At 36.6% G+C, this 25,077-nt stretch overlaps 1 protein-coding gene across 3 annotated transcripts in view; it reads left to right on the top strand.

The window, feature by feature from the left end:
* The first annotated feature begins 2,795 nt into the window (after positions 1–2,795).
* ANGPT1 (angiopoietin 1) overlaps positions 2,796–25,077 on the top strand; it is a 264,363-nt gene continuing 242,081 nt past the window's right edge. For 2 of the 3 annotated variants that reach the window (XM_036263928.1, XM_036263927.1), the window contains exon 1: positions 2,796–3,532. In XM_036263928.1, the coding sequence (XP_036119821.1) occupies positions 3,236–3,532 (297 nt within the window). In that variant the 5' untranslated portion in view covers positions 2,796–3,235. The remainder of the gene's footprint in view (positions 3,533–25,077) is intronic. The other variant, XM_036263929.1, reaches the window with a different exon arrangement.

Below are 25,077 nucleotides of genomic sequence, written 5' to 3'. Positions count from 1 at the left end.
GATTAGAATCTCAAAGCATTACACTTCCTTATTCCAGAGCTCTGTAAATGCACATAAAATACAAAGATACAAAGCTTTCAATATCAAACTCCCTCAGTATACAATTGAATAGAATTATTTAGTTCTTTAGAACAATGTTTTAAAAAATATTTTGGAGGTGTGGTAGAAGAATAAAATTTATATATGTATATATATATACATGTGTATATATATATGTGTGTGTGTGTGTGTGACCTGTACTTTTACTACTTCCTAAATTCTAGCATCTCCTACACTGTATCATTTTTGAATAGTCACCACCAACAATAACAGTATTGCTATTGGTTAGGTTCAGGGCCCTGAAAGCAGGTGCTCTTTAGCATATCATTAGATTCCTGGGATGCACCCATCATCTCCTCAGTTGGAGTCCCAAAGCACATGAGTCCATTCCTCATGTCCCTGTGTTTTCTAGTTGCTTTAAAGTGATCTTGAGACTTTTTTTTTCACATTGACACTTTCAGTGTCATTTTTTTGGTTTTGTTTTTATGGAAAAGATATAAATCAATCTCGTATCTCTTTTTCTCACTCTCTCTATGTCCCCTTTTCACTTGTATTTCAGGCTTCTCTATCTAAGTTTGTCTATTTTTCCCTCAGGAATTATGCATTCCTTTTTATTTTTCATATTGGAAAAGTTTACATGAACAAGCACATGTAGATACACAGACATGTGTGCACACGAGCAGATTTTTAACACTCTTGGCTGTTAAAAAACACAGGAGCACTTTAATAGAGCCCTTACTGTTCACCCATGTGTCTTCTGCTGGTTGTCAGCTGTATTTAGTTCTTAACAAAGCACTTATAGGTGTTGGTTTTGGACTTTCTTCTTTCCAGGGATAATTTTCAAAGCAAGCAATCTTAGAAAGTGTTCTTAGTCAAATCTGTGTTTTGCCAGTCCAGTTCATCCTTGTGGGCCCTTAAAAACTCAATTATATGGGTTACCTGTCACTTTTTTTGTTTGTGTGTTTTTTGGGTACAGAGGAGGGATTAAATCACTTTGGCAGCATAAACTGGCTTTTAACCAGTTCTTTTTCTTCTAAGTACCATCAGTTAACCTTCTTTTAAACTGTGAATCAGTGCAGCTGGGGCCTTTTTGGGGGCCTTTTGGCTGTCTTGGAGGTTAGAAGCATATAGGCTCAGTCAGTTGGCTAGAGTAAATATACTGGTACCCACTTACTAGTTAGGTGAGTTGTGACCAATTAGCTTTTCTGTGACTCAGTTTCCCCCTCAATAAAATGGGGTTAAACATAATATCCATGTCTTAGATTTGTAGGGATAATTAAATGAGATTGTGTGTAAAGAGTGCTTAGCACAAGCCTGGAAAATAGTAAGCTCTTAATACATGTCATTATTATTACATGTGAGTGACAGTCAGCAACAGGAGACATACAATGTCAAGATGAGACTGCAAAAGTGGGTCAAAGACTTTATTGCTATGTTTGGTTGTACTTGCTTCCATATCTTTTAGATAAGAAATTTGTTTTCTGCTGTGGAAAGGACTAATAAATCCAGCACATTTTATTTCTTCCAAGCAAATCATGTTCTTTCAGGAATGTGTTTTGCTCTCTCCTCTAACTTCTCCCAACATGCCAATCTCTAACCTCTAACCCCCCACCTTTCCAGGACAGGAGAGTCAACATCTGTAGCTTCTGTTTTCACACCATGGCTGCAGTTAAGAAGCTCCATTCCATAAAATCCCTCCCAGTTCTTGATGAAAGCCACTGCTCATAACTCATGTTTTCTGCACACACTTAGTCAAGATCTCAGTGCTGTAATCTTAATTCTGTAATTATCACCTGTTTTTTATGTTTTACTGATCCCTTTGTTCAAATGTTTACACCCTAGATTTGGGAAGTCACCTTCGATAATTTTTGTTTTTTACTTAATAGAAGAAACACAGAGATTTCTCCCATACAGCCCTTTCCTGGCCCCTTGGTACACCTGACACATGTTTTTTCTCTCCAATAGTTTTTCAGTGCAGTCACAGGAGAATTTATATGGAACTTCTATACCAGTAGTGAAGATAGTCATAGCAACACCAAAGAGGTCCTTGTGAAATATATGATTAGGATATACCACAGGAATTAATAATTCTCAGGCTACTGTCTTAAATTGTAACCACACTGTTTTTGTAAGGAAGTTGCTCAATTTATATACACAGAACATACAAGGCTGCATTCTAATCAGGAACCAGTTTTACTTAAAAGCCATATCTCAGAAAGTACTCATATTTTTCTACTTAATATGCACATGCTGTATTCCTTTGAGTAATAAATTATGAAATATTTTTGCTAAGTTGACCTTCCCTGATATTTTTCTCCAACTCCTGAAAGTCCAAGTGAATACAATGAAAGAATATCACCTCTAAAAATGAGTTTTAATATATTCTTCCTCAGAGTCAAGAATAAATTTTTAAACAATAATTATACAGATTTATCATTTATAAATAATCAAAAATAATTTCACTGGACACTATGCCAATTTTCTTCTTAAGCTTCCAATTAAATTAGAAACTTAAAAAACATACTGCTAGTTTGCTAGTTAGTAGGTCAGCATGCACACTAAAAGTGTATTAAGGTGGACTGCTCTATTTATTGATTTGCCGTGAGTCTGTGAAAGCTCCAGACAATTGTCTGTGGAAGGGGCGGGAGAGCCATACATGATCGAGGTCATGCGCATCTAGCCAATTTGTAAGATGATCCTGCTGCTCCAAGCCATCAGCAATCCTTGCATAGGGGCACCCTCCATGCATTCCTGTCAAGTCATCTTGTGAAAGGCTGCCTGCTTCCAGCTTGGCTTGGATGTGCAACCTTAATAAAACTCACTGAGGTCTGGGAGAAAATAGCAGATCTGCAGCAGATAGGGTAGAGGAAAGGGTCTAGAATATGTACACGCAGCTGACTCAGGCAGGCTCCACGCTGAACGGTTACACAGAGAGGAAACAATAAATCTCAGCTACTATGCAATAAATATCTCAAGTTTTAACTAAGGAAACTATCATTACAGTGAAATAAAAAATAACATTTTAGAACAAAGCTAACAAATGGCTAGTTTTCTGTGATTCTTCTTCAAAAGCTTTCTTTGAACGGGAAAACGTCAAAGAGACAAACAGTTTTACCTGAAATAAAGAAGTAGTTTAAAGGTCAGAAGAAAGGAGCAAGTTTTGCGAGAGGCACGGAAAGAGAGTGCTGGCAGTACAATGACAGTTTTCCTTTCCTTAGCTTTCCTCGCTGCCATTCTGACTCACGTAGGGTGCAGCAACCAGCGCCGAAGTCCAGAGAACGGTGGGAGAAGATATAGCCGGATTCAATATGGGCAATGTGCCTACACTTTCATTCTTCCAGAACACGACGGGAACTGTCGTGAGAGTAGGACAGACCAGTACAACACAAACGCTCTGCAGAGAGATGCTCCACACGTGGAACCGGATTTCTCTTCCCAGAAACTTCAACATCTGGAGCATGTGCTGGAAAATTATACTCAGTGGCTGCAAAAAGTAAGTGATTGCTTTCGGTTTCTAATTGCATGGAGCCTTTTCCGTTCTTGTACTGTAGCAAACTTAGAGATCCTTAGGGGAGCATCTGTGTGTTTACCTTTTACTCCAGGGGGGCAGTGTTTGCAAATGCAAGAGGGCTTTCTCTCCATGACTTTGCTGGCGAGCCAAGATTTTTAGGTTTGTGCTAGCTTCTGAAGGTATGGTGGCACCCCATTTGTGTGCCTAGCAGTGGCACATTTTATGACATCTCATTTTTTCTCTTAAAATTTAGTTTGAGTTTTCTGTCAAAACCCAACTTTTAAAAAACTGTACATTTTGAGCCAGTTGGCAAAAGAGAAAATAATAATGACGATACTAATTTAGGATCAAATAGATTTTCCACCAGGAAAGTTTGTGCAGCCAGGATGGGAAATTATCACTAAATGCTTATTTTTTTCAACCCCTAGTAAAGTTAACATGAAATGAGAGCAGGTATAAAGTGTGATATTTGGTTGGAGAAATTGCATACATTTGTAAAGGAAAATGATTTTAGCAAGTAGTAGAATAGTAGAAGGCTGATTTATGTAATATTTTCTTCTCTCCTTGAGAAAAATAATCAGGAGGATAAATGCTAATGTGAACGTGTCAGGAAGAGGTTGTTAGCCCACTAGGAAAGGAGACACAGAGCTGGTGGTGGATATTTCCAAAGACGTGCACCTGCAGATTTGGGATGAACACAACATGTAGGCTTGGCTGTGTCTTGGCTAGATTCCTGAGGTGCCTTTTTTTCTCGGGGTATGGTTGTTACAGACAGTGTCATGTGGGAGTGTAGGTATCCAGACGAATGTTAATGCTGAGTATGCATATAATCCCAATTTGTAGAAGTTAAATGGAACATTTTATTCAGTATTTCTCTATAAACCATTTAAAATTATTTATTGAAAATATGCCTATTAAAATATGAAACAGTTTCTGCAGTTCATCCTCTCTTTATTCTGTTTAATTGTGTAACAGGTAAGCAGGAGATAATAAGTGTATTCAACTATGTAACTAATAGGGGGGGTCACAAATATCACTATTTGTGAAAAGCCTCTCCTCCACCCTCCAGGGACCTTGGCAAAAAATCCACTTAGTGCATATAGATAGGAATGCAACCAGTCCAGTCTTCTTTAAGTTGGTCAATTGACAGAGCAAACCTTTTAAGAAGATAAAAGATAGGGAAAGGATAAATTCTCTTTTTTGTTCCTGTGTGGTCACACTCAGATCACTGCCTGCTGAATCATGCCGAGTAATAGTTATTCTACTTTTGTCCACTAGGGACTGAACTAAGATCGCTGTTATTTTATTTGACAAGTTAACTGAAACTCAGTAGTTTTAGAGTTGCCAAACCTGGAATTGTAGTTAATCTTTCCATTGTGGACTACAGGTAAAAAAAAAAAAAAAAAGATAGGTAGAAGAATAGAAAGCAGAGTTTCGTACTCTTTTGATAATTGTAACTTAAATTTCAGACACTAATTACATTAGCCGTTTATAATAGGATATCTGTTTTTTTTTTAACTTATTTCCACAGCAAACAAATGAATTTGATTGAATTGCTTATTACTGTTCTCAGTATACTGTCCATATAGTTTTTAATGAAAATTCAATCATTTTAAATTAGTCTGGATTCTTTGAGGGAAGTAGGGAAGGAAATTTAGTCCCTACTTGACTTGAATGAGCTATTCTACCAAAAATGGAGTATTTTGTTTGCTTAAAATATACAATTAAAATGGTGAGTTAAACATAGTAATGCATATTTTTTGTTGCTATGCAATTATTCATCAGTGACAGGGTAAATACATGATTCTATCAGGCTTACATCATTCACATGTTTCAGATGTTAATTTATTGTGTGAAATAAATTTGATTTTTGTTTGTATTATTCTTGGTCAATGATTATTGTATAGTTTCAGATTATAGTCAAGCATTGCTAGAGTGTATTAAGCTGAATATATGCTGAAAAGTCCCTGTTGGTATGAGTCAGAGGAGCTTGGCTTGACTATTGTCTGTTTAAATTTACATATCTTTTGTCATTGTTAATGCAATTGGTCTGAGGATCAAGAAACCAAATAATTGCATTCCACAAAGAACTTGCTGAAGGCTTTCAAACGTTTCCCTTAATTAGAGCCTTTCTTCACTTCAAGTTCTAAATTTCATGTATTTATTTTGATAATTCAAATGGAAATCTTTTTACTGTAACCATTTGGTATTCTTAGTACTGGAATTTGTACTACTATTTTGTTTCCAAGTAGTTGTGTTAGGGTAAGAAGCAATACACTGAAGAAACTGAGACTATCAGTATATAAGTGCAATTAATTCATCCATTCATTCAACAGAATAATTAATTGAAGCACGTGATTATTTTGCAGCTCATGGGATCACTATCAGGAAGGTGTTTGATGCAGAATGTGTATTATCAATGTTAGATGCAGCCAGATGATAATTTATGTTAATCTAGAACTTCCTTGAAGTTTGATAGACTGGATTCTTTTAAATATCCTTCACAAGACACTGGCTGTCACTAGAAGTCACCTCTGATACATTCTCAAATCTCATTCCTCAACTTTTCCTGTCTTAGAACTGAACAAGGTGAGAAGCAAGATATGCAAGAGGGGAGAGGATGTATGGTCACTGTAAGTGCTGGAACTGTTAACTGTTATGGCACTGGTCTCCTGATGTGATTGATTTAATTCATGGAGATCAACTTCCATGGTAACTTGTAGGTTAATAGCATTATTCTCATTTCTCAGGTGGGGAAGAACAATAAATAATATGCTCAAAAAGCACCCTTTTAGCCATGGCCAGGAGCTGTGTTGGTTAGAGTATTGTCCCAATACACCAAGGTTGTGGGTTTGATCTCCAGTTAAGGCTCATACAAGAATCAACCAATGAATACATAAATAAGTGAAACAAAAACCAATGTTTTTCTCTCTCTCTTCCTTCCTCTCTTTCTAAAATCAATAAATTAAAAAAAAATTTAAATTGCCGTTGTATTGGGTGAAACACTTGGGCTATCTGAATAGGTTTGACTATACTCTATTGTATAGCTCTTTTCAGAATTATTAGCACAGTACACTCAGTATCTGAGAGTGAGCAGATATTGGGATAGTAAGAATAAATACAAATGGACTTTGTGTCTTTGCCACTTCTCTGTGATTCCTTTCAACTTTTCTATGGCAGAGAAATGGCTAATGTTTAATGTCTTCACATCGTGGTACTTTTTGAACTATTATTGTCTTTCTCCCCTATCTTAAAAGTTTAAAAGATGTATTTTTAAAAATATAAGATTTAAAATGTTCTATAATTTGGACATTGCCATATCCCCAGTTCTAGAGCAGTGTATGGTCCATAGTATATAGACCATAAATATTTTTTGAATGAACAAATGAATGTATTGTTTATGTGCTGTGGTCTATACTTTACTATGTACTATTAACATTTTGTTTTGGATATACACCTACCTCCCTAAATAGATTGTAAGGTGTCAGTTAGGCAAGGACTACATCCTGTAATTATTTTTGTCCTAATAGCAGTTAAGGTAATAATTGGGTTTAGAGTAGGTGGTTATTAATTATTCATATTGTATTTATCCAATGATCTAGGCTCTCAAAAATGTCTATAGTCACTCTATTCTGTTATCTTTATTCTTTAAGAATCAGCTTTGTTGCCAATTTCTCCTGGAAAGATACCCACACTTCACTTCCCCTCCCAGGTTGAGTCTTCCAATGTTATCATCGTACATTACAGCAATCATGTTACCACTTTACTTCCATGTTGTGTGGTTGTTGTCATTTTTATTATTTGTTTTAAGTCCTGTTTACCTACTTCAACAATAGTGTAGTGATGTCTCTTTGTCCATTTTTATATTTCATAAGTTGTTTATTAGTCTCTGAATAATATCTCTGCTATCATCATAATCTAAAAAAAAAATCAAGTGCTCAAGTGTGTGGTGCTGGGTATAAAATGATGCAAGTTAAAGGACCTTGTAACTGCTTTTATATGCTAAAATTGCTTTAATCCTTAGTGCTAGGTTACTTGATGTTCATCTAAATCAGCGGTTCTCAACCTGTGGGTTGTGACCCATTTGGGGGTCACCTAAGACCATCAGAAGACATATATTTCCAATGGTGTTAGGAACCGAGACACCACTCCTCTATCCGTCTCCAGGTGGGTCTGCCACATGCAGATGTGCCCACATACAACATGAGGAACTGTACTAAAGGGTTGCAGCATTAGGAAGGTTGAGAACCACTGAGCTAGATCTTCCTTTGGGAGGGAGAGAATTTTGTACTTCCAAATGAGTAGGCAACCATTTCCTGCATACAACAATGGCATATATTTACACATAATATGTGCACGTGTGAATCTAAGTAACTTGAACTGACTTCTCATCTTTGCATTGTTTTGGTGGCTGTTGACTGTTCAATACTGAGCCAGAGAGGATGCTCTATATTTTATTTGCATATGTGGGGAGACTTCCTGAATGTGTGAAATGAGGATACAGTTGATAAGTATGTTTTTAAAAACATATCACTAAACTTGAAGAAAATATACATATCTGATATTTGAATAGAGGTACAAAAAGTGGCAGTTGCAAGAAAGGTTAACAGGAATAATTTTCTTTTAAAACCAGTTGTAGAAATGTACCCAATTAGCTTTATTTAAAGACTTACCCCTGATTCTCAAGCCAAATAGGAGCCCTTTTGTTAATACCCCTGTATTAACTTCTCAACAAATGCTAGGTGTAATTGCTTGTAATATATTATAATCAAAAGATCCAAGAAGTTGCTCCAGAAGTTTGGCAATTGGAGCTATCCAGGACTTAAGAATTTCTGTAGGAAGGAGCAAGCCTCTCCCCAAACTGTCTCCATGGGCGGAACTCCAGGTCTAGGACCACGGCAAGTAGGTCCTTTGCTGTGGGTGATTGCAACCCTTCCTTAGCCCTGACTGTGCCGTTTCACATAGAGCCTTGTTTTACTAGCACTTATCTCATATGTAATTATGGGTTCAGTGTAATTTAAAGTGAATAAGAATGTGTCATTCTTTCCTTAAAATCCCCCTACAGTTTTTCATTATGTAAAAATAACATCCAAATTTCTTACCATGAGGCTCTATAGGATCTGTTCCCACCATTCTTTCTGGATTCATCATCATCTACCACCTTTCCCTCATTCCAGATACTCCAGAGACAATTGCCTTCTTGTTATTTCTCCAACAGACTAGCTCATTCCTGTCTCAGGGACTTTACATGTTGTTCATTTAGCTCAGAAAAATTTTCCCCGATTTTGGCATAGATGGCCTCTTTCAGCTGTCTTCTCAGAAAGTCTTCTCTAAGCACATTACCGATCACCTTGCCCTACTCTGCTAAGTAACTTTCTATCATATTATACTGTATTATTTCTCCATGGCATTTACCACTGTGTGACCTTTTATGGCTTACTGTGTGTCACATTATTTATTCTGCTTCCCTCTACTAAGAATGTAAACACCACGAGAGTTCCTTGTGCGTCTTGTGCCCTATAGTATACCTTACTCCTAGAAGAGTACATGACACAAAGTAGGACCTCATTAAATACTAGCAGAATATATTCTCTTGGACCCTACAGTTTATGAGGTAGAGACTATGCCTGTCTGTTCACCAGTTTTTATTTATTATTTTTATAGAAGATCTACTTTTCTAACACAGTGCCTGGGACATAGCTGGAAAAAATGCCATTTTTAATGACTAGACAAAGAATGAATTCCACAGGCAAATTTGGACTATAATTAAATATATGTATGAAAATGAGACCTAAATATGTTTCTTACATTGCCCTGCAAATTGTGAAACAGGAGAAATTTTTATTTATCTTCTGAATTTCCATCCTCTATATCAAGTGTCAGCAAACTATGCCCCTTCAGCTAAATCCTGCCAGCCACCTGTATTTGTAAATAAAGTTTTATTGAAACAGCCACACCAATTTCCTTATATATTATTTATGGCTGCTTTCTTCCTACAAAGGCAGAGTTGAAGAGTTGCAACAGAGACCAAATAAATGGCCCACAGAGCCTAAAATTCAGTATCTAGCCCTTTACAGAAAATATGTGTTACCCCTGTTCTGTAGCACATAAGGTACATGGTATGAATATCAGGACTATTGCAAGGTAGATTGTGAGACTTGTGTGGGAAAAAAGATTGCCCTCCAGGAGGTCAAGTAATCTTCAGGTCTGTGCCAGTTGGCAGAGAGCCTGACTAAGCTATTTCTTGGCATGGTTTTGAGACATGCTGTGAGGTGACATTTTAGAGTAGTATGGGCAGGGAAATTTCATGTCTTTTCTTTCCCCTGTCCATCATCATGTGAACACAGAAATATTCCAAAAGCAGATACATGTTAAAAAGGAAAGGCACCTGAATAACAGGACAGATCAACAGCCTCTGGATAAACAAGGATGGGTACCAGGGTTTTCTGCCTCATATGCCCGTTTATCCTGTTGGTTGTGGCATCAGCAGGAATGTTGACAAAACATAGGAAGCATTCTATGTTCATAGGAATTGGACATTGGCTCAGCCTTTTACATTCAGTCTATTTAGAAAAAATTTTTTCCATTCTCATTTGTTTAGACATAAACATTGCAAGCATTCATTTGGTGCAGATGAGGAGAGGGGAGGAGCAATAGTGGGTTGCTTAGCTACAAAATACAGAGATTTATCAGCTGCTGTGCTATATAATTTGCTAATTAAGGAAGTTTTGTTTTTATTCTGCCATGGCCCTGTCTCTGTGTGGAAACATTAGCAGTCTTTTCCTGGGCCCTGTGTTCTTCTTCTTCTTCTTTTTTTTTTTTTTAAAATACCACAAGTTATATTGTGTCATTTGCTTAGATGCACAACTCTAATTACATTCTGAGTCATCCTTGCCTTTTGTCCCAATACAAGATTATTTTTTGCTGTGATGTTAGGAAGTTCCATACCCCCTTTGGTCCTGGCCCCATGGTCTGAAGGACAGAGGGCCTCTTAGTGTTTAAATCTCTTTACAAAATGTACAAAAGATGTGGTCCCTCCCTTACCAAAGAGGTTTCTACAGAAAGAAACACTGTGGATTATCTTTTCTTTATATTTGGAGACTCTGTACTTAAGCAACCTTCTCTGATTCATACATAGCAATATTAGAAGTGGGAGGTTTTCAGACTTGTTTAGACTTAGTTGCCTTTTCAAATGGCCTGCTTTCTTCCTTCGAGCAATTGGAAAGGTAATATTTAACAGAGAAAGTGATGTAGATATGTAAAGCCAGATACAACCCCACTGGTAGCTCATAACTCCATCAGTAGTATATTTGGGCATATGAAGATCTTTTCTTGTGGCAGTAAGCATTGAAGAATGTAGAGTAAAATAAATGTAATAAATGTCAATTATTTATATATACTACATGATTGTACAGGTCAATTATTATAGGTTTGCATTGGCATGTATTTTCCAAATTTGTTTTGAACTATTGAAAGAGTGTGCAGATTGGTTCAAGCATCAAAGCTGTGTCTAAAGTAAATCAGTAGCTGAACTACTAATAAAATGCAAGTGTAATGTGGATATCCCAAACCATTACTAATATAGACCACTGGTTTCAAATAGGTAAACTTACCATAAATTTCTATAGAATGGCTAATGAGAACTTTGGACGATAGTGCATTTTCAAGTTTAGCAACACCTGTAGTTTAATTCATTAGGTACATTTTATAGATAGTTTCTGTTTTGTTAATGAAAGCTGAGTGAGTTGCGTTATAATACTAGACCCTAAAGATTACTGGAGGATTTCGATTTCAAGAAAACAAATAAATATCTTAAAATACCAAATTACATTTTACTTCTAAACCTTTAAATATGGTCCCAAGATATCATAAAACATTTCAACACTGTTCTTGTCTTCACTGTTCATGCACAGATTACTAAGGTCCAATGGCTGTTTGTTGCAACTGAAGATTTGCTGCATCCAGCAGAAATTGCATCCACTTTATCTCAGTTGCACAGATATAAAAGGTGAGAAGTGTGTCCTTGTTACTTATATCATCAGTCTTTTCTTTATTTTCCAATTTTACTCAGTTTTAAATAACAAGAACAGAGCTACCATAAGCAGCAGTGATAATATTTAGTCAATAAACAAATAATGTACTGAATAAATTGAATAATTAATAACTTTAAAATGTTAATAAAACAGTGAAAGTTTAATATATAGGGTGGGGGTAAAAGTAGGTTTACAGTTTGTATGGAAGATAATACAATAATTAATAAATAAGAATATAAAGACTAAACTCTGTTTCATGTACTCATGGAAAGTAAACCTCCTTTTGCTCCACCCTGTATTTGAAGAAATGAATTAATGGATTTAAAATATTTCTTAGTGATAAAACCCTATTTTTAAGCAAATTGTTAGGCAGAAGCTTAATATATAATCTAAATGCAAATGGAGGGGCTGGAGGATAAGGTGGAGTGAGGCCCTGCCAGGACCCTTTTCCTTAGCCCCTCTCCCAGAGGCATCCTCAAAGGACTCTGTATGTTCAAAGGAACACCATCTCTAAATGGCTGCAATAAAACTTTAAGATAATCAAGTATTAGGTAGGTAAAGCTGCCAAAACCAATCTGTCAGGCAGAAAGAAACAAAACACCTGATAGTTTGAATATTTGTTGGTAAGCTGATCTCAGAATGTCCAAGTCTGACATATATAAAGAAGTTTAAGAATATTAATGTGTAAATTAAGAAAATACAGGTTGTTTAAACTCTTAAATATGGTGAGGCCTATCCATATTTATTTTTTAATATGGATAGCGAAAGGTCTTTATTGACGTTTTAGAGAGAGAGAGAGATAGAAACACCGATGTGCGGGAGAAACATCAATCTGCCTCCTGCATGCCCTATACTGGGGATGGAGTCTGAAACCCGGCCATGTACCCTGACTGGGCATCGAAACCCAGACCTCTCAGTCCATGGGACGATACTCAATCCACTGAGCAACACCAGCTGGGTGAGGCCTATCTATATTTAATATGACCCAAACATATTAAGATATTAGACAACTCTTGGATAATTAGTGGCAAATTGTATGACTTGCTTATTTCCTAAATTATCCAGTTATGTGATAGTTTATGGTTCCCTATTTTCAATTTAGGAATATTACATATATATTGATTATATAAAATATCAAGCTACATTATTCACTTAGAACAGAATTCATTGTTAAGGATAGCGAAAGGAAATCTGAATTTTAAATAGGTATTCTGATATTTTTGAAATTTTGTGTTTGTAAATTTTGTTCTCAAAATTGCAAAGACTCTTGTTAGATTTACTTAGCTAATCTTTGTTTTTACTACTAGTATGTGCCACCAGGAATAGGAATCTCAGAATTGCTATTTTCTTGTTTATATGTGCTGATTATTATTTTTTAAGATGCTGGTCCGGACTGCAAGGGTTAATTTAGTTAATCCTTGAATCTGCTCTCCCAAACACACCTAAGCTTCAACATATGACAATAGGCTAAAAGAGACCAGTCCTGTGAAGGCAGCAGAATCATGTTCTACTAGCTCTGTGGAGTTATCTCTCTTTCTTTAGATGAATAGTGCATGACTGATAAACTGACGGAGTGAAGGCTCCAAAATCAGGGCTTCTATGAATTTCTTATTTACTTTCTTATTATTTTAGAAATACAAGTTGTAATTTTTTTTTTTCCTGGTTTCCCAATGGCCTGCCTTTTTCAAATGCCAGTTTGCCCATCCTGCACTTTGGATACTTCAGAGACTTGAAAACTAGAAAAGAGAGGTGGTAAGACAGCCTTCAGAACTGGAAAGACAAAAGGACTCAAAGGGATCTATTTCTGGGCCCGTATCTCCTTTTCATTCCTCTGCTCTCCTCTGGTTTTGTTTTCAGGAAAGTCGTATGTGATCCTCATTACACTGTCCATGGGGTGGAAGTGCTAGAAAGGATGGACGAGAGGGAAGGCAAATGAACAAGGAGACCAGTACTTGTTCCTTTATTGGAGGGTGTGGGGAGCTCAGCGAAGGGTTATGGGATTATAGCAATGTCAGGAGAGGTGGCAGTGAGTTCTGTCGGGGGCTGGGGGTTAGGATACTGGCACAAGTCATAGAGCTAAGCACCTGCCATTAACAAAAGACAGGCAGCCAGTTGGCCAGCTACCTAATTAAACATCTATTGCATACAAGGTGGTCTGCTAGGTACTGGGAAGTGATGATCAATCCACTCACAGCTGCTATTGTTGAAAAACTTAAACCCACGGAAATAGATAGACATGAATGTAAATGCATTGTTTGTGTCCATTATTTCCTAGGTCAAGTCTACAGACAGTACCAAATAGAGACAAAGTGTGTTATCTTAGAGCCAGACTGCCTGGATTTGAATCTTGACAACACCACTTCCTTGCTGTGTGACCTTGAGCAAGTTCCTTAACTTCTCAGTGCTTCACCTCACTACCTGTAAAATTGAGGTAGTAATAGTACTTACACGATAGAATGATTGTTAAGAGTAAGCACAATTCATGTAAATTATTTTCTATAGTTATTTCTTGGGACAGTTCTGAGTTACAGTGATAGTTAAATGTTGAGCACTTTTACCAACTCTCTCAGGCTCTTTGGAAAACTTCACATATGTTAATTTATTAAATACTTTCAAAAGTCACCCAGGCTGTTTTGGCTTAGCAGTTAGAGGGTTTGATTCCCAGTCAAGGGCACATACCTGGGTTGCAGGTTCAATCCCCGGCTCCTGTCAGAGTCAAGCAGGAGGCACCAATTGATGTGTCTCTGTAATCTCTCTCTGTAATCTCTTTCTCTCTCTCTCTCTCTCTCTCTCCCTCCCTCCCTCCCTCCCTCTTTCTCCTCCCTTTCTCCCTTCCACTCTCTAAAAATCAATGGAAAAATATCCTCAGGTGAGGACTAACAAAAAATAAAATAAGTACTTTCAAAAGTCAGTATGAGGTAGAGAGTACAGTTTTTCCACATGGCAAATGAGGAAACTGAGGCAGAGGGCGGGAAAGTAACTTGCCCAGTTTTACCATGTAACTAAATGGCAGGGACAGCACCCAGTCCCTATCAGTCTGGCTCCATGACTCATACTCTTAACCAAGCATGGGATTAGCTACAGCAACTTTTACTATGTCCCCTCTTGTCAATCTTCAAACCTTAAGTCTACTTAAATTTTTTTTCTGTAGTAGTCTTTGTATCTAAACCCTTAATTCTTTCATACTAAATGAGTTGCCCCTTTCTCAAGTTCTGTTTCAGACAGGCATTTGTCCAGTCCCAACTCCAAAGCTCCATGGCTAAATTGACTGTGACACGTAGGTTATGCTGCTGATTGAAGCACAATAGCCCAATTCTCTCTGCCCTCCCACAGGTCTGTTAACAAATAGAGGAATCCCAAGTCTGCAGTCTCTCCCGCCTATCTTCTTAGAAGTACCATCTCTTGAAGTTACAGAGCTTAATTGAATCTGACTATTTATCTAAAAACTTCTAAAAACACAAAGAAAAGCTTACAATTGCTTTACATGGGGTGAAGCAGCCTATTCTAAATGTCTTCCGTTCAATTTAATGACCTCCCTCTTGGATTTATCTGTGGGCAATCCTTCTTGGAAAAGCAAAAGCACATCCTGGAACTTAAAATATTATTTGTGTGCACTTTTCTTTTGTGGGTCATTCACAGAGTTGTAAAAATGAGAAGAAAGGCCTTGTTTTCTCAGGCAATGCCCTCTTATCTCACTTCCTATTTTATTTATCATTGTCCCTATTAATTAAAATATTTCTGGTATTTTGGTCCAAGGCCAAAGCACTGCTACTTGCAAGCAGTTGTGAAGGCTCTCCCTCTCTTTTTTTCTGATCTCAGAGGCCTGACCACTCAGATGTTTAGGTTTTGAGGGTTGCTACCTTCATAGCTAAGGATCAATTGTGTGAGGTGGAAAGACTTCAGGTTACCCTGTCCTTTGTCCAGTCTTCTTCACTGAGTCCCAAAGAGGAGAGAGGACAAAACAGGAAGGGGACAAAATAGAATTCAGACATGCTTGTCATCCACCTTTGCCCAGTGGGGCAGAATAAAACACATTAAGGAAAAAACAAAACAAAACAAAAACTCAATGTGTATCCGCTTGCTTGACGTCAACTGAGTTCTCCATGGAATGCTCTGGGTCAGTAGTATATGGCATGCCAATGTTGTGGGTGCCTCACAGATAGTGGTAGGATACATACATTAATAAATGCTTGCTATGGTACTCAAACTATTTTCAGCAACATTTTGGTCAATAAAGTTGTCTGAAGGATTCTAGTGCTGATGCTAAATAACAAGGATCTTTTCCCAATTTGAAAGAAACTATTAAGTTAAGGAATATACCTATCTCAATCTGAAGAGTTTCTTTCATCCCCTCCATATGGTTCATCTTTCATCTATTGTGTCTGATACTTTACCTCTCTTCTCAAGAGCTAGCTGACAAAATAGTAAATACGTATTAACTGAAGTAACCTCCTATATTTAGTTGTATAGTTTGTACTTTGTGTTGGACACGTGATTATGGTGTGATTAATCTAATCTGTATACCATAATCACATTTCCTAACAATAAAATTGCTATTGATTTTTGTATGGCATACATCTATTTATCTGTGAAGATGGAAATGGATATAGGATGTTCTGTTACTAAAGCAAGTATGAAAACGACATTCTATTTTTAAAAAGGTGTTTAGTAACAAATAGGGTATTAGTCTACTTTGGTTAAGCAGTATCATCATCCAGAGAAATAAGCACATACATTTGTAAATAGTAGGCATTATCATATCCATTTTTTTTATTTTATTTATTTATTTATTTATTTATTTATTTATTTATTTATTTATTTATTTATTTAGTACGTGCCCCTAGCGGGAACTGAACCCGGGACTCTCTGGTCCACAGGCCAATGCTCCAACCGCTGAGCCAAACTGGCCAGGGCTCATATCCATTTTATAAATAAAAACTGAGGATCAATGAAATCAAATTATTTTTAAAAGGCTACATATTTACTCTGAAACAGGTTTAGAATTTGACCCTAGGCATTCTGGGTGGTTAAATCTAAAGTTCTTCATTATCCATGCCTCTTTCATTTTTCATTCACAAACCAAAACACATTTTGATTCATGGAGAGTGGCAAAGAGGTTCAAATGGATGATGGTTTCCCCTAGGTTTTTGGATAATATGTCCAGAATAAATAACCTTTGGAGATTAGAATCATTTGCTATACATGTATAAAAATTGCTATAAGAAAGCCATTTTTTTTTTTTTTTTGGACAACTACTCCTAGCCTCATTCCTGACTGGATATAAATTTTCATTTAAATTTAAAAAAATATCAGAGGCCAATGATTAATTGCTGTTTTCACACTTTTGTCAAATAAGTGAGTTGCTTACACAAACTGCCTTAGTTGAGGTTACCCTGATATGAGTATACAAATGAAGATAATATTTTAAACTAGTTTATGTGCATTTTTGCTTACACATTATAGTGCTAGGCTGTATTTCTTTCAGTTAAAGACCAAATAGTGATAAAACACAATGAATTCATTAATATTTCAATGTTAATGAACCCAAGTCCTATTTTTAGTATTTATGGGAAAATAACCATATGTCATATGTATTTTTTTGTTGTTAATCCTCACCCAAGGATGCTTTTTTTCCATTAATTATTTAGAGAGAGTGGAAGGAAGAGAGGGAGGGTGGGGAAAGGAAAGAGAGAGAGAAACATTGATGTGAGAGAGACACATCAATTGGTTGCCTCCTGTAGAACCCCAACTAGGGTCAGGGATCAAACCTGCAACTCAGAAATTGAACCCAAGACCCTTCGGTTCATGTGCTGATGCTCTAACCATTGAACAACTCTCACCAGGACTTGGGTTCTCGCCATATGTATTTTTAACTTTGCTTTATTTTAGTTCTTCAGTGTATGAAACTAATCATTGATCACTGTACTCCAGTTTATGGTTAGAAAAAAGAACAGAAAATTAATAAATCCTTGTGAAAGTCAAACTATCTCTTATTAACAGTCAAGATGAACTAAAGAGACTAGCTCAAGTAGGTTGTTATTAACAATAGAAGCGGAAATCCCGCACTTAGCTCTCAACAAAGCTCTTGACTAAGAATTGAGTACATATAGCAGCCAAGAAGCCTCTGTGTCATAGTGAAAGGGAAATGCTTTATTTTATGACCATTGTGTTTCATATGGGACTAAAGCTTACATACTTTGAGTTCACAAATCAAATGTGTGCAATTTGCAGGGGAAAAGGTCACTCTGGAAATGAATTATCCTGAGCATAAACTACTCCTATATGTTATTCTACTATATTGAAACATCTTCTGCTGGATCTAATTTGGAAAGTCATGACCAAAAATATATCATAGGTAACTAAAAAATTCAAGTAAGTTTCATAAGCATATTTTAAAATTGCTTATGTTTTAAATAATTTACCAAATATTTTGAGAATATCTCTTTTGTTAAATACAAAATATCTCCTGTGGAAAATGAGATAAATATGTGCTTGGCCCTTCTGTGATTGCTGGGCAACTGAGAAATTAATGACTGGGAGTGATTTTGTATCAGGAAGCACACCAGTTTTACCTGTCCACTCAGTGGGAGTGCATCAGAATTTTTGAGGAAGGTATAATTTTAAAAATATATGTGTAGTTTTTAAATTTAGAACCAAAAATTTCCCCACTATGTTTGGGTACTAAAACTATGCAAAGAAAAAGCAATTTTTAAATTTAACAAGGTGGAAAGAGTATAAGTTAAATACATAGAAAATAGGACTAGAGTGTAATTGTTAGTTGTATTTTCTAAAGATGGTTATAATAGTATTATGTGTGTATGTATTTATCTATCATCTATCTATCTATGTCATAAATAATATGTCTTACATACCACCATCCCATAAAAAATTCCTGTCCCTTTGAATCTGGGTCATAAAAGGCAATTCAGTTTCCATCCTGTTTATAGCAATATTTGTGCCTGGAGTCCTGAGCTGCCATGTTAGAAGTCTATCATACCTTGAGGCCACCGTGTTGTAAGGAAGTCAGACTACATGGAGAGGCCATGTGTAGGTAGGTGCTCTGGTTAGTGAGTCCTCATTTTTTGAGTCATTCTTGCCTAGGCCTTAGACAAATGAGTGAGTGAGCCTTCAGATGAATCCAGCTCCCACTCACTTAATTACTTCCAGATACAAAGTCCCAGACATCATGGAGTAGAAACAACTGACCCCCACTGTACCTTGTCTGACTGGAACTTTAGCATAGGTAAAGGCTTACTGTGGCACTTATCACTGTGGTAATCACTGAAGAACAATATATCGGATGTGAGCTCTGCCTTCCAGGAGCTTGCGTCCTAGTAAGGCTTATGACATGGGTAGAAGAATGTCATAAGTGCTGGTTTTTAAGCCAATACAGTTACTATCTTTCTCTACTCTTATAATTTAACTATTTCCATTTCACAGAAATGAAGATTCAATAAACGCAGCTTGAAAACTGCATATATATTTGTGCTCCTTTGAGTAAAACAGTTTCTAGTAAGGATTTTTCTATTTCTGCCTTAAAAAAAAAAAAGGTATTTCTTAGAATCCTCTGAGACCTCCTAAACTCCAACTCCACCAGAAGTCCAGAGTACCAGAATGATATACTGTATAGTTTATGTGAGTCTTAATGCTTACATTGTTTGCAATTTTTTCAATTATTTAAAAATTATAACAATCTTAGTGAATTCAGATTTTTGAGAATCAAGACATGAAGCTACTTTATAACTACACATATACTACTTAACCTGTCATGTTTAGGCTGTAAGTTTAAATCCAGATGTTTCTGAAAGTTGTTATTGAGCACGGCTGACTTGTGGTCTCCCAAATGTAAAATGAGTTAGCAGCATCTGTTCAATTCCCAACAGTTTGGAATTCCTGCAATAAAATCTATGCCAGATTCTCTCCTTCTTAACTGATGAGCATAGGATTTGGACTTGAATGAATCAGGTTTAGAAACATTATTTAAATATATGAGGTGCCTTGCTTATTATATTATGTATTGGTTGGAACTTATTGGAAAACAACATGACAGTAAATACAAAGAACATAACTATTTTTTATACCACTTGACTCAGCAATGTTACTTCTGGGAATCATTCCCAAGGAGATAATTCAAAAGAAGGGAAAAGCAATATACATGTTCATTGCAACTATCATGGCAAGAACATTGGAAACAATAGATATTTTTTATTTGGTATTTACTATGATATCTTGCACACATCATCTCTAATGCTAAAAAAAACCCTCTAAATGATAAACAGTATTATCCACAGCTTTGAATGAGGGAACCACACACAAGTTTCCACAAGCAGTAATTGGCAGGACCGGCAGACACTCCAACCCAGGATTGTCCAATGAAAGACCATGTCTTCAGTGACACCGCAGCTGCCACTATTAAAAATCATATTTTCACAAGAGAAATGCCCAAAGATGTTGAGTGAATGCATTTATATGACTAAATAATTATGGCAATAAAAAATAATAGCTAATATTTTGGGCAATTAATATGTACCAAGTCTGGGACAGACACTTTATTTTTACTTTTTATTTATTTTTTAATATGTTTATATTGCTTGGCTGGTGTGGCTCAGTGGATTGAGCATCATCCCAGGACCTGAGAGGTCCTGGTTCAATTCCTGGTCAAGGCACATGCCCAGGTTGTGGGCTTGATTCCTAGTGGGGGGTGTGTAGGAGGCAGCCCATTGATCTTTCTCTTTCACATTGATGTTTCTATCTCTCTTTCCCTTTCTTTCTCTAAAAAATTGATAAAAACATATTAAAAAATAAAATATGTCTTTATTGATTTTTAGAGAGAGAGGAAGGGAGAGAGAGAGAGAGAAACATTGATGAGGGAGAAACATTGATCAGCTGTCTCCCACACATCCCCACAACCCGGGCGTGTGCCCTGATGGGAATTGAACTGGCAACCTTTCAGTGCACTGGACAATACCCAGCCAACGGAGCCACACCAACCAGGGCTGGGGCAGATACTTTAAAGGCGTTATTTTATTTGATCCTTGCAACTCTGTATGTAGATACTGTCCTTGTCTTCATTTTAGAAAAGCTCTACATATATTGTAGTCCTGACTTTGTGAGGATAGTGGATTATGTAGGGGTGGGTGTGTATTACATGCATAAAATCATTGATAGGAATCATACCCAAAACATTCACAGAGTTTATTTTTAATGGTGGAATTGAAGAATATATTTTGCACTTTATCTTTTATGCCTATTATATTTTTGGTACAATATGAGCATGTGTTACTTTTATAATAAAGTAATATAAGCTTTATATTATAGAATAATGTAAGCTTTATTTTATTAAAGAAAAATAGGTATATCTACACTGAGGCCAAATAAAAATAAGAGATGATGGGAACTTGACCATGTTAAAATTTCTATCACTTTTTTTGTTGTTGTTAATCCTCACCTGAGGATATTTTTCTGTTGATTATTTTTAGAAAGAGTGGAAGAGAGGGAGGGAGGGAAGGAGGGAGAGAGAGAAAGAGAGAGAGAGAGAGAGAAACATTGATACGAGAGAGACGTATTGATTGGTTGCCTCCCTCATGACCCCAACCCCAACCTGAGGCCCAGGATCAAACCCACAACCTACGTGCCATTGACAGAATCAACCTCACAACCCTTTGGTCCAAGGGCTGACTCTCTAACCACTGAGACACACCAGCCAGGGCTCCATCACTTTTCAAAATAACTATTCTCAGAGCAAGGTAAATATGGAGGGACCTTCAGAAGTAATAACACAAATTACACGTAAAGGAAATATAGAAGAAATATTTTGGACCTGGGTTTTTCCTTTGGTAACATCACATTTTTTTTTGGTACATGCCCCTAGCAGGAACCGAACCTGGGACTCTCTGGTCCGCAGGCCCATGCTCCAACCGCTGAGCCAAACCGGCCAGGGCAGTAACATCACATTTTATCACCCAAGTTGTTACCTTCCTTTATGACCAGTTCTAAATCCACTTTTACCATGTGGTGGTCATTTATTCATTTCATACCAATTTATATTTCTTCTCTTTTTCTCTACTTTTGTGAATAAGTTGATGTTGAAAGCTCTGAAAATGGTGATTGCAGACAGAAATTGGGTTGTGGAAGTCTACAATCCTTAGCTAATTTTTATTTTTATTATTCAAAGGAAGAAATACATTTAAAGTATTTCATTTAAGACTTACAGAAAGGTAAGTTATAAAACAGAAGGTGAATGGGTTTTATCATCTGCAAACCTGGATTTATAGATTATAAAATCAGGATCACATGGTCCAGGATTTGATATAGCATAGAGAGCAGGAAGGCATATGGGAGAGAGATTAAGGAAGTTATGATTATGTGGCACAATGTATGTGAAATTACTTCGCAAGACCTTAATGTCTATCCCAGGGCAAACTGCATTGGGCATCCGAAAGTCAAAACGTAATCTTATTATTTTTCAAGTTATAATGTATTAATGACCCCAAGATACACTCAGGATGAAGTTCAAACTCCATATCTTAAGCTGGCCCATGCTCACGTCTCCAGTCTCTCACAATTTTCTCCATGGTTCATGTTTTTGTCATATCTAAATCCTGACAGGTCTATTAAAATATCATGATTTATTCTTCCTTAATTTTGTACATTCTATGCTGTAGCAGATTCCTTACATCTTTTCTGCTCCATCCCCCATGTAGTATTAAATAAATGGATGGGTGGAGAGATGGATGATTGGAGTGATTCATTAATAACTGGGTGAATTACAGGTTTTACAACTCACTCTGAAGCAACGGAATTTGGTAGAAAAGGTGGCCAACAAAGATGATGGACACTTACTGTCAAATTTTTAAAGGACATGAACATAAACAGTAATAATGGTGAGAAATGGTTTTGGATTCTGCAGTTCAGTACGAAGTGGTGAATGACAAGAAGCTCATCTGGTAGGAAGAGTGACATGCACTCATCTAGAGAAATCATGAATTAAGGTAAATAAATGAAAGGGTAGGGAAAGTAGCTAGAGTATCAGGTAACTGGTGAAATTCTGAGAGGTAAATCATAATAGCATTTAGGTAAATAAAAATAAAGCAAAAGTCTTCATCGGAGATAGCACTGATAGTTTAGAACTGGGATATCACAAGAGTGCTTTACTGAGGTAGTAAGTACTGTGAAAAAATGTAAAATTCTGACTGGAAATGTTTCTGTATTTGTGTCATAGGGAGCTGTTTACTTTAAATGACTTTAAGAATAATTCTCAGATTACATAAGATTGACCCAATTCCCATCTTTTGAAATGAGAGGAAAGTACAATCCCAAGGTACTTTAAAATTTCTTAATTCAAATAGAAGTAAAGAGCTCCTTTCTGTCTTCCACTCCTTTGTGTACTGCACATATTTACAGAATATAATACAGTAGGTGTTAGGGAATTGAGTCTGATTACTTTTTAAGTCTAAGGTTAATAAGCTTGACATTAAGGCTTCCAATCACTTAAGAATACACATCAGGCAAGATATATGCTGCTCTATTCTATTTGTATTATTACACACTTGCATAAAGGAATGATTTGATTTTTTGAAGTCTGTTTGATTCTTGCAAATTAAGTAAATTCCACTGAAAAAATAATGCTCCTTGGTTTCATTTTGAAAATAAAGGCATTAACCCTTTCAGTGAAGAATCAGTTAAGTACCAAGAGCCTTCTCTATTCAGAGAGATGTTAAGGATAATAAGTGATATTTGCTGACCTATATGTCTCATGTGGCAATTCATTGTTTGTTTTAAATGATCTGAGTTCAACCTTGTGTTTTCAGTTGGTTAATTATGCATCTGTAAGCATACGCATTTTCTAATAATGTAATATGAAATGGTCTTTAGCATTTATCAAGTAGACCATGCTTTATGATGCATTTTGTGACTTTGTGTAGCACAGAGAGATTCCCGGGTAATATTGGGAATATCATGCCCTGTAGTCATGCAAGTTTCAGATAAAATGTTTGAGTAGAAATCTAGTTCTGTAAAAACATAGAAATTTCATGTTTGCTGAGTAAGAATAATGATCTTATAACATGGAACATGTGGATATTTAAGCAAACACATATTTATGCCTGGAAATAAAATATGCTCACTGGGAAATTCATGTCCTCTTAAAAATACATACTTGTATTACATTCTCATGATTTTGTATCATGGAGTCTTATTCACTAAAATAACCACAACCCATAGAGAGTTGGACACCAAAAAACCAGGTGATGACTAGTTCTAGTGGTAGTAGAGATGGGGAAACTGTTCCTATTATTTATGATGGGAAAATGAATAGGGCAAAATTAGAAATCTCTGTTTAGTCATCTTCTCTTCTTTGAAAAAGACAAACCAGATCTTTGACATGCTTCATGCCTTTGTTATATATGGGGAAGTGTTTCTTCATGGCATATAATGGCCAAGTGTATGTGTGTGTGCATATGCAGGTAAGTAGTTTAGCTTTTAGCTCGTGATGGATTGTGGGTGTGAATTGGGCAGGCTACTTTACCTCTCTGAGCTTCAAATTTCTGCCTCTATGAAATGAGAGTAACAATGCCTTCCTCATAAGGTTGATTATATGAGACAAGATTCAGACTCATAACAAAGTCTGATACATAGCCTATGTTTAGCAAATAAAAGCTATTTTTAAATTTTTAAAACATTTTCTATACAAATGGTGTCCAACAAAGCTCAGTGACTTTATTAGGGCTCCATGGCCTGGTAGTAATCAGATTAAGGATTTCTTTAAGATTCCCTGGTAAAATCTCAGTGAACAATTCTCTTGTGCAGAGTAATTATAAATGATTTATATAGATGTTCCACCCTCAAGGAGGTGGAACACAACTCCCCACTTCTTAAGTGTGGGATGCACCTGGTATATTCTTTCTAAAGGGCACTATATTGAAAGGAGAGAAAGAGAGTAACTTTACAGTGTAGAAACCCAACATATACTGACCCAGCCAGGTGATGGAAGTCAGTATCAACAGTGATCAGTCTTGTGGATAGTATACCTGCTTATCAGTGTCATGAGAATAGTACAGAATGGCACCTTCTTCTGTGGTCTCCTCAAACCCCAGTGTAATCGTGACAAAAACATCAGAAAAATCTCAGCTTAAGATATTCTATAAAATATCTGACAGACACTCCTCAAAAATGTCAAGGTCATAACCCTGGCCAGTGTGGCTCAGTTGGTTGGGTATTGTCCCATGCACTGAAAGGTTGCCAGTTCGATTCCTAGTCAGAACCCATGCCTGGGTTGCAGGCTCAATCCCTGGTGACCAGTGGCGGGGGTGGGGGAGGTACAGAAGGTAGCCGATGGATGTCTTGCTCTTGCATTGATGTCTCTCTCTGCCTTCCTCTCTCTCTGTCTCTTGAAAAATCAATTTTAAAATATGCCAACGTCATCAAAACAAAGCAAGCAGGGCCTAAGGAGACCCGATGAGTAAATGTCATGTGGTATCCTGGATGGGATCCTGA

Source organism: Molossus molossus, unplaced genomic scaffold, assembly GCF_014108415.1.
Source record: "Molossus molossus isolate mMolMol1 unplaced genomic scaffold, mMolMol1.p scaffold_m16_p_16, whole genome shotgun sequence".
NCBI classification, from domain to species: domain Eukaryota; kingdom Metazoa; phylum Chordata; class Mammalia; order Chiroptera; family Molossidae; genus Molossus; species Molossus molossus.
The sequence above is the reverse complement of the archived record's forward strand: the minus strand, read 5'-3'. Positions and strand labels throughout refer to the sequence as shown.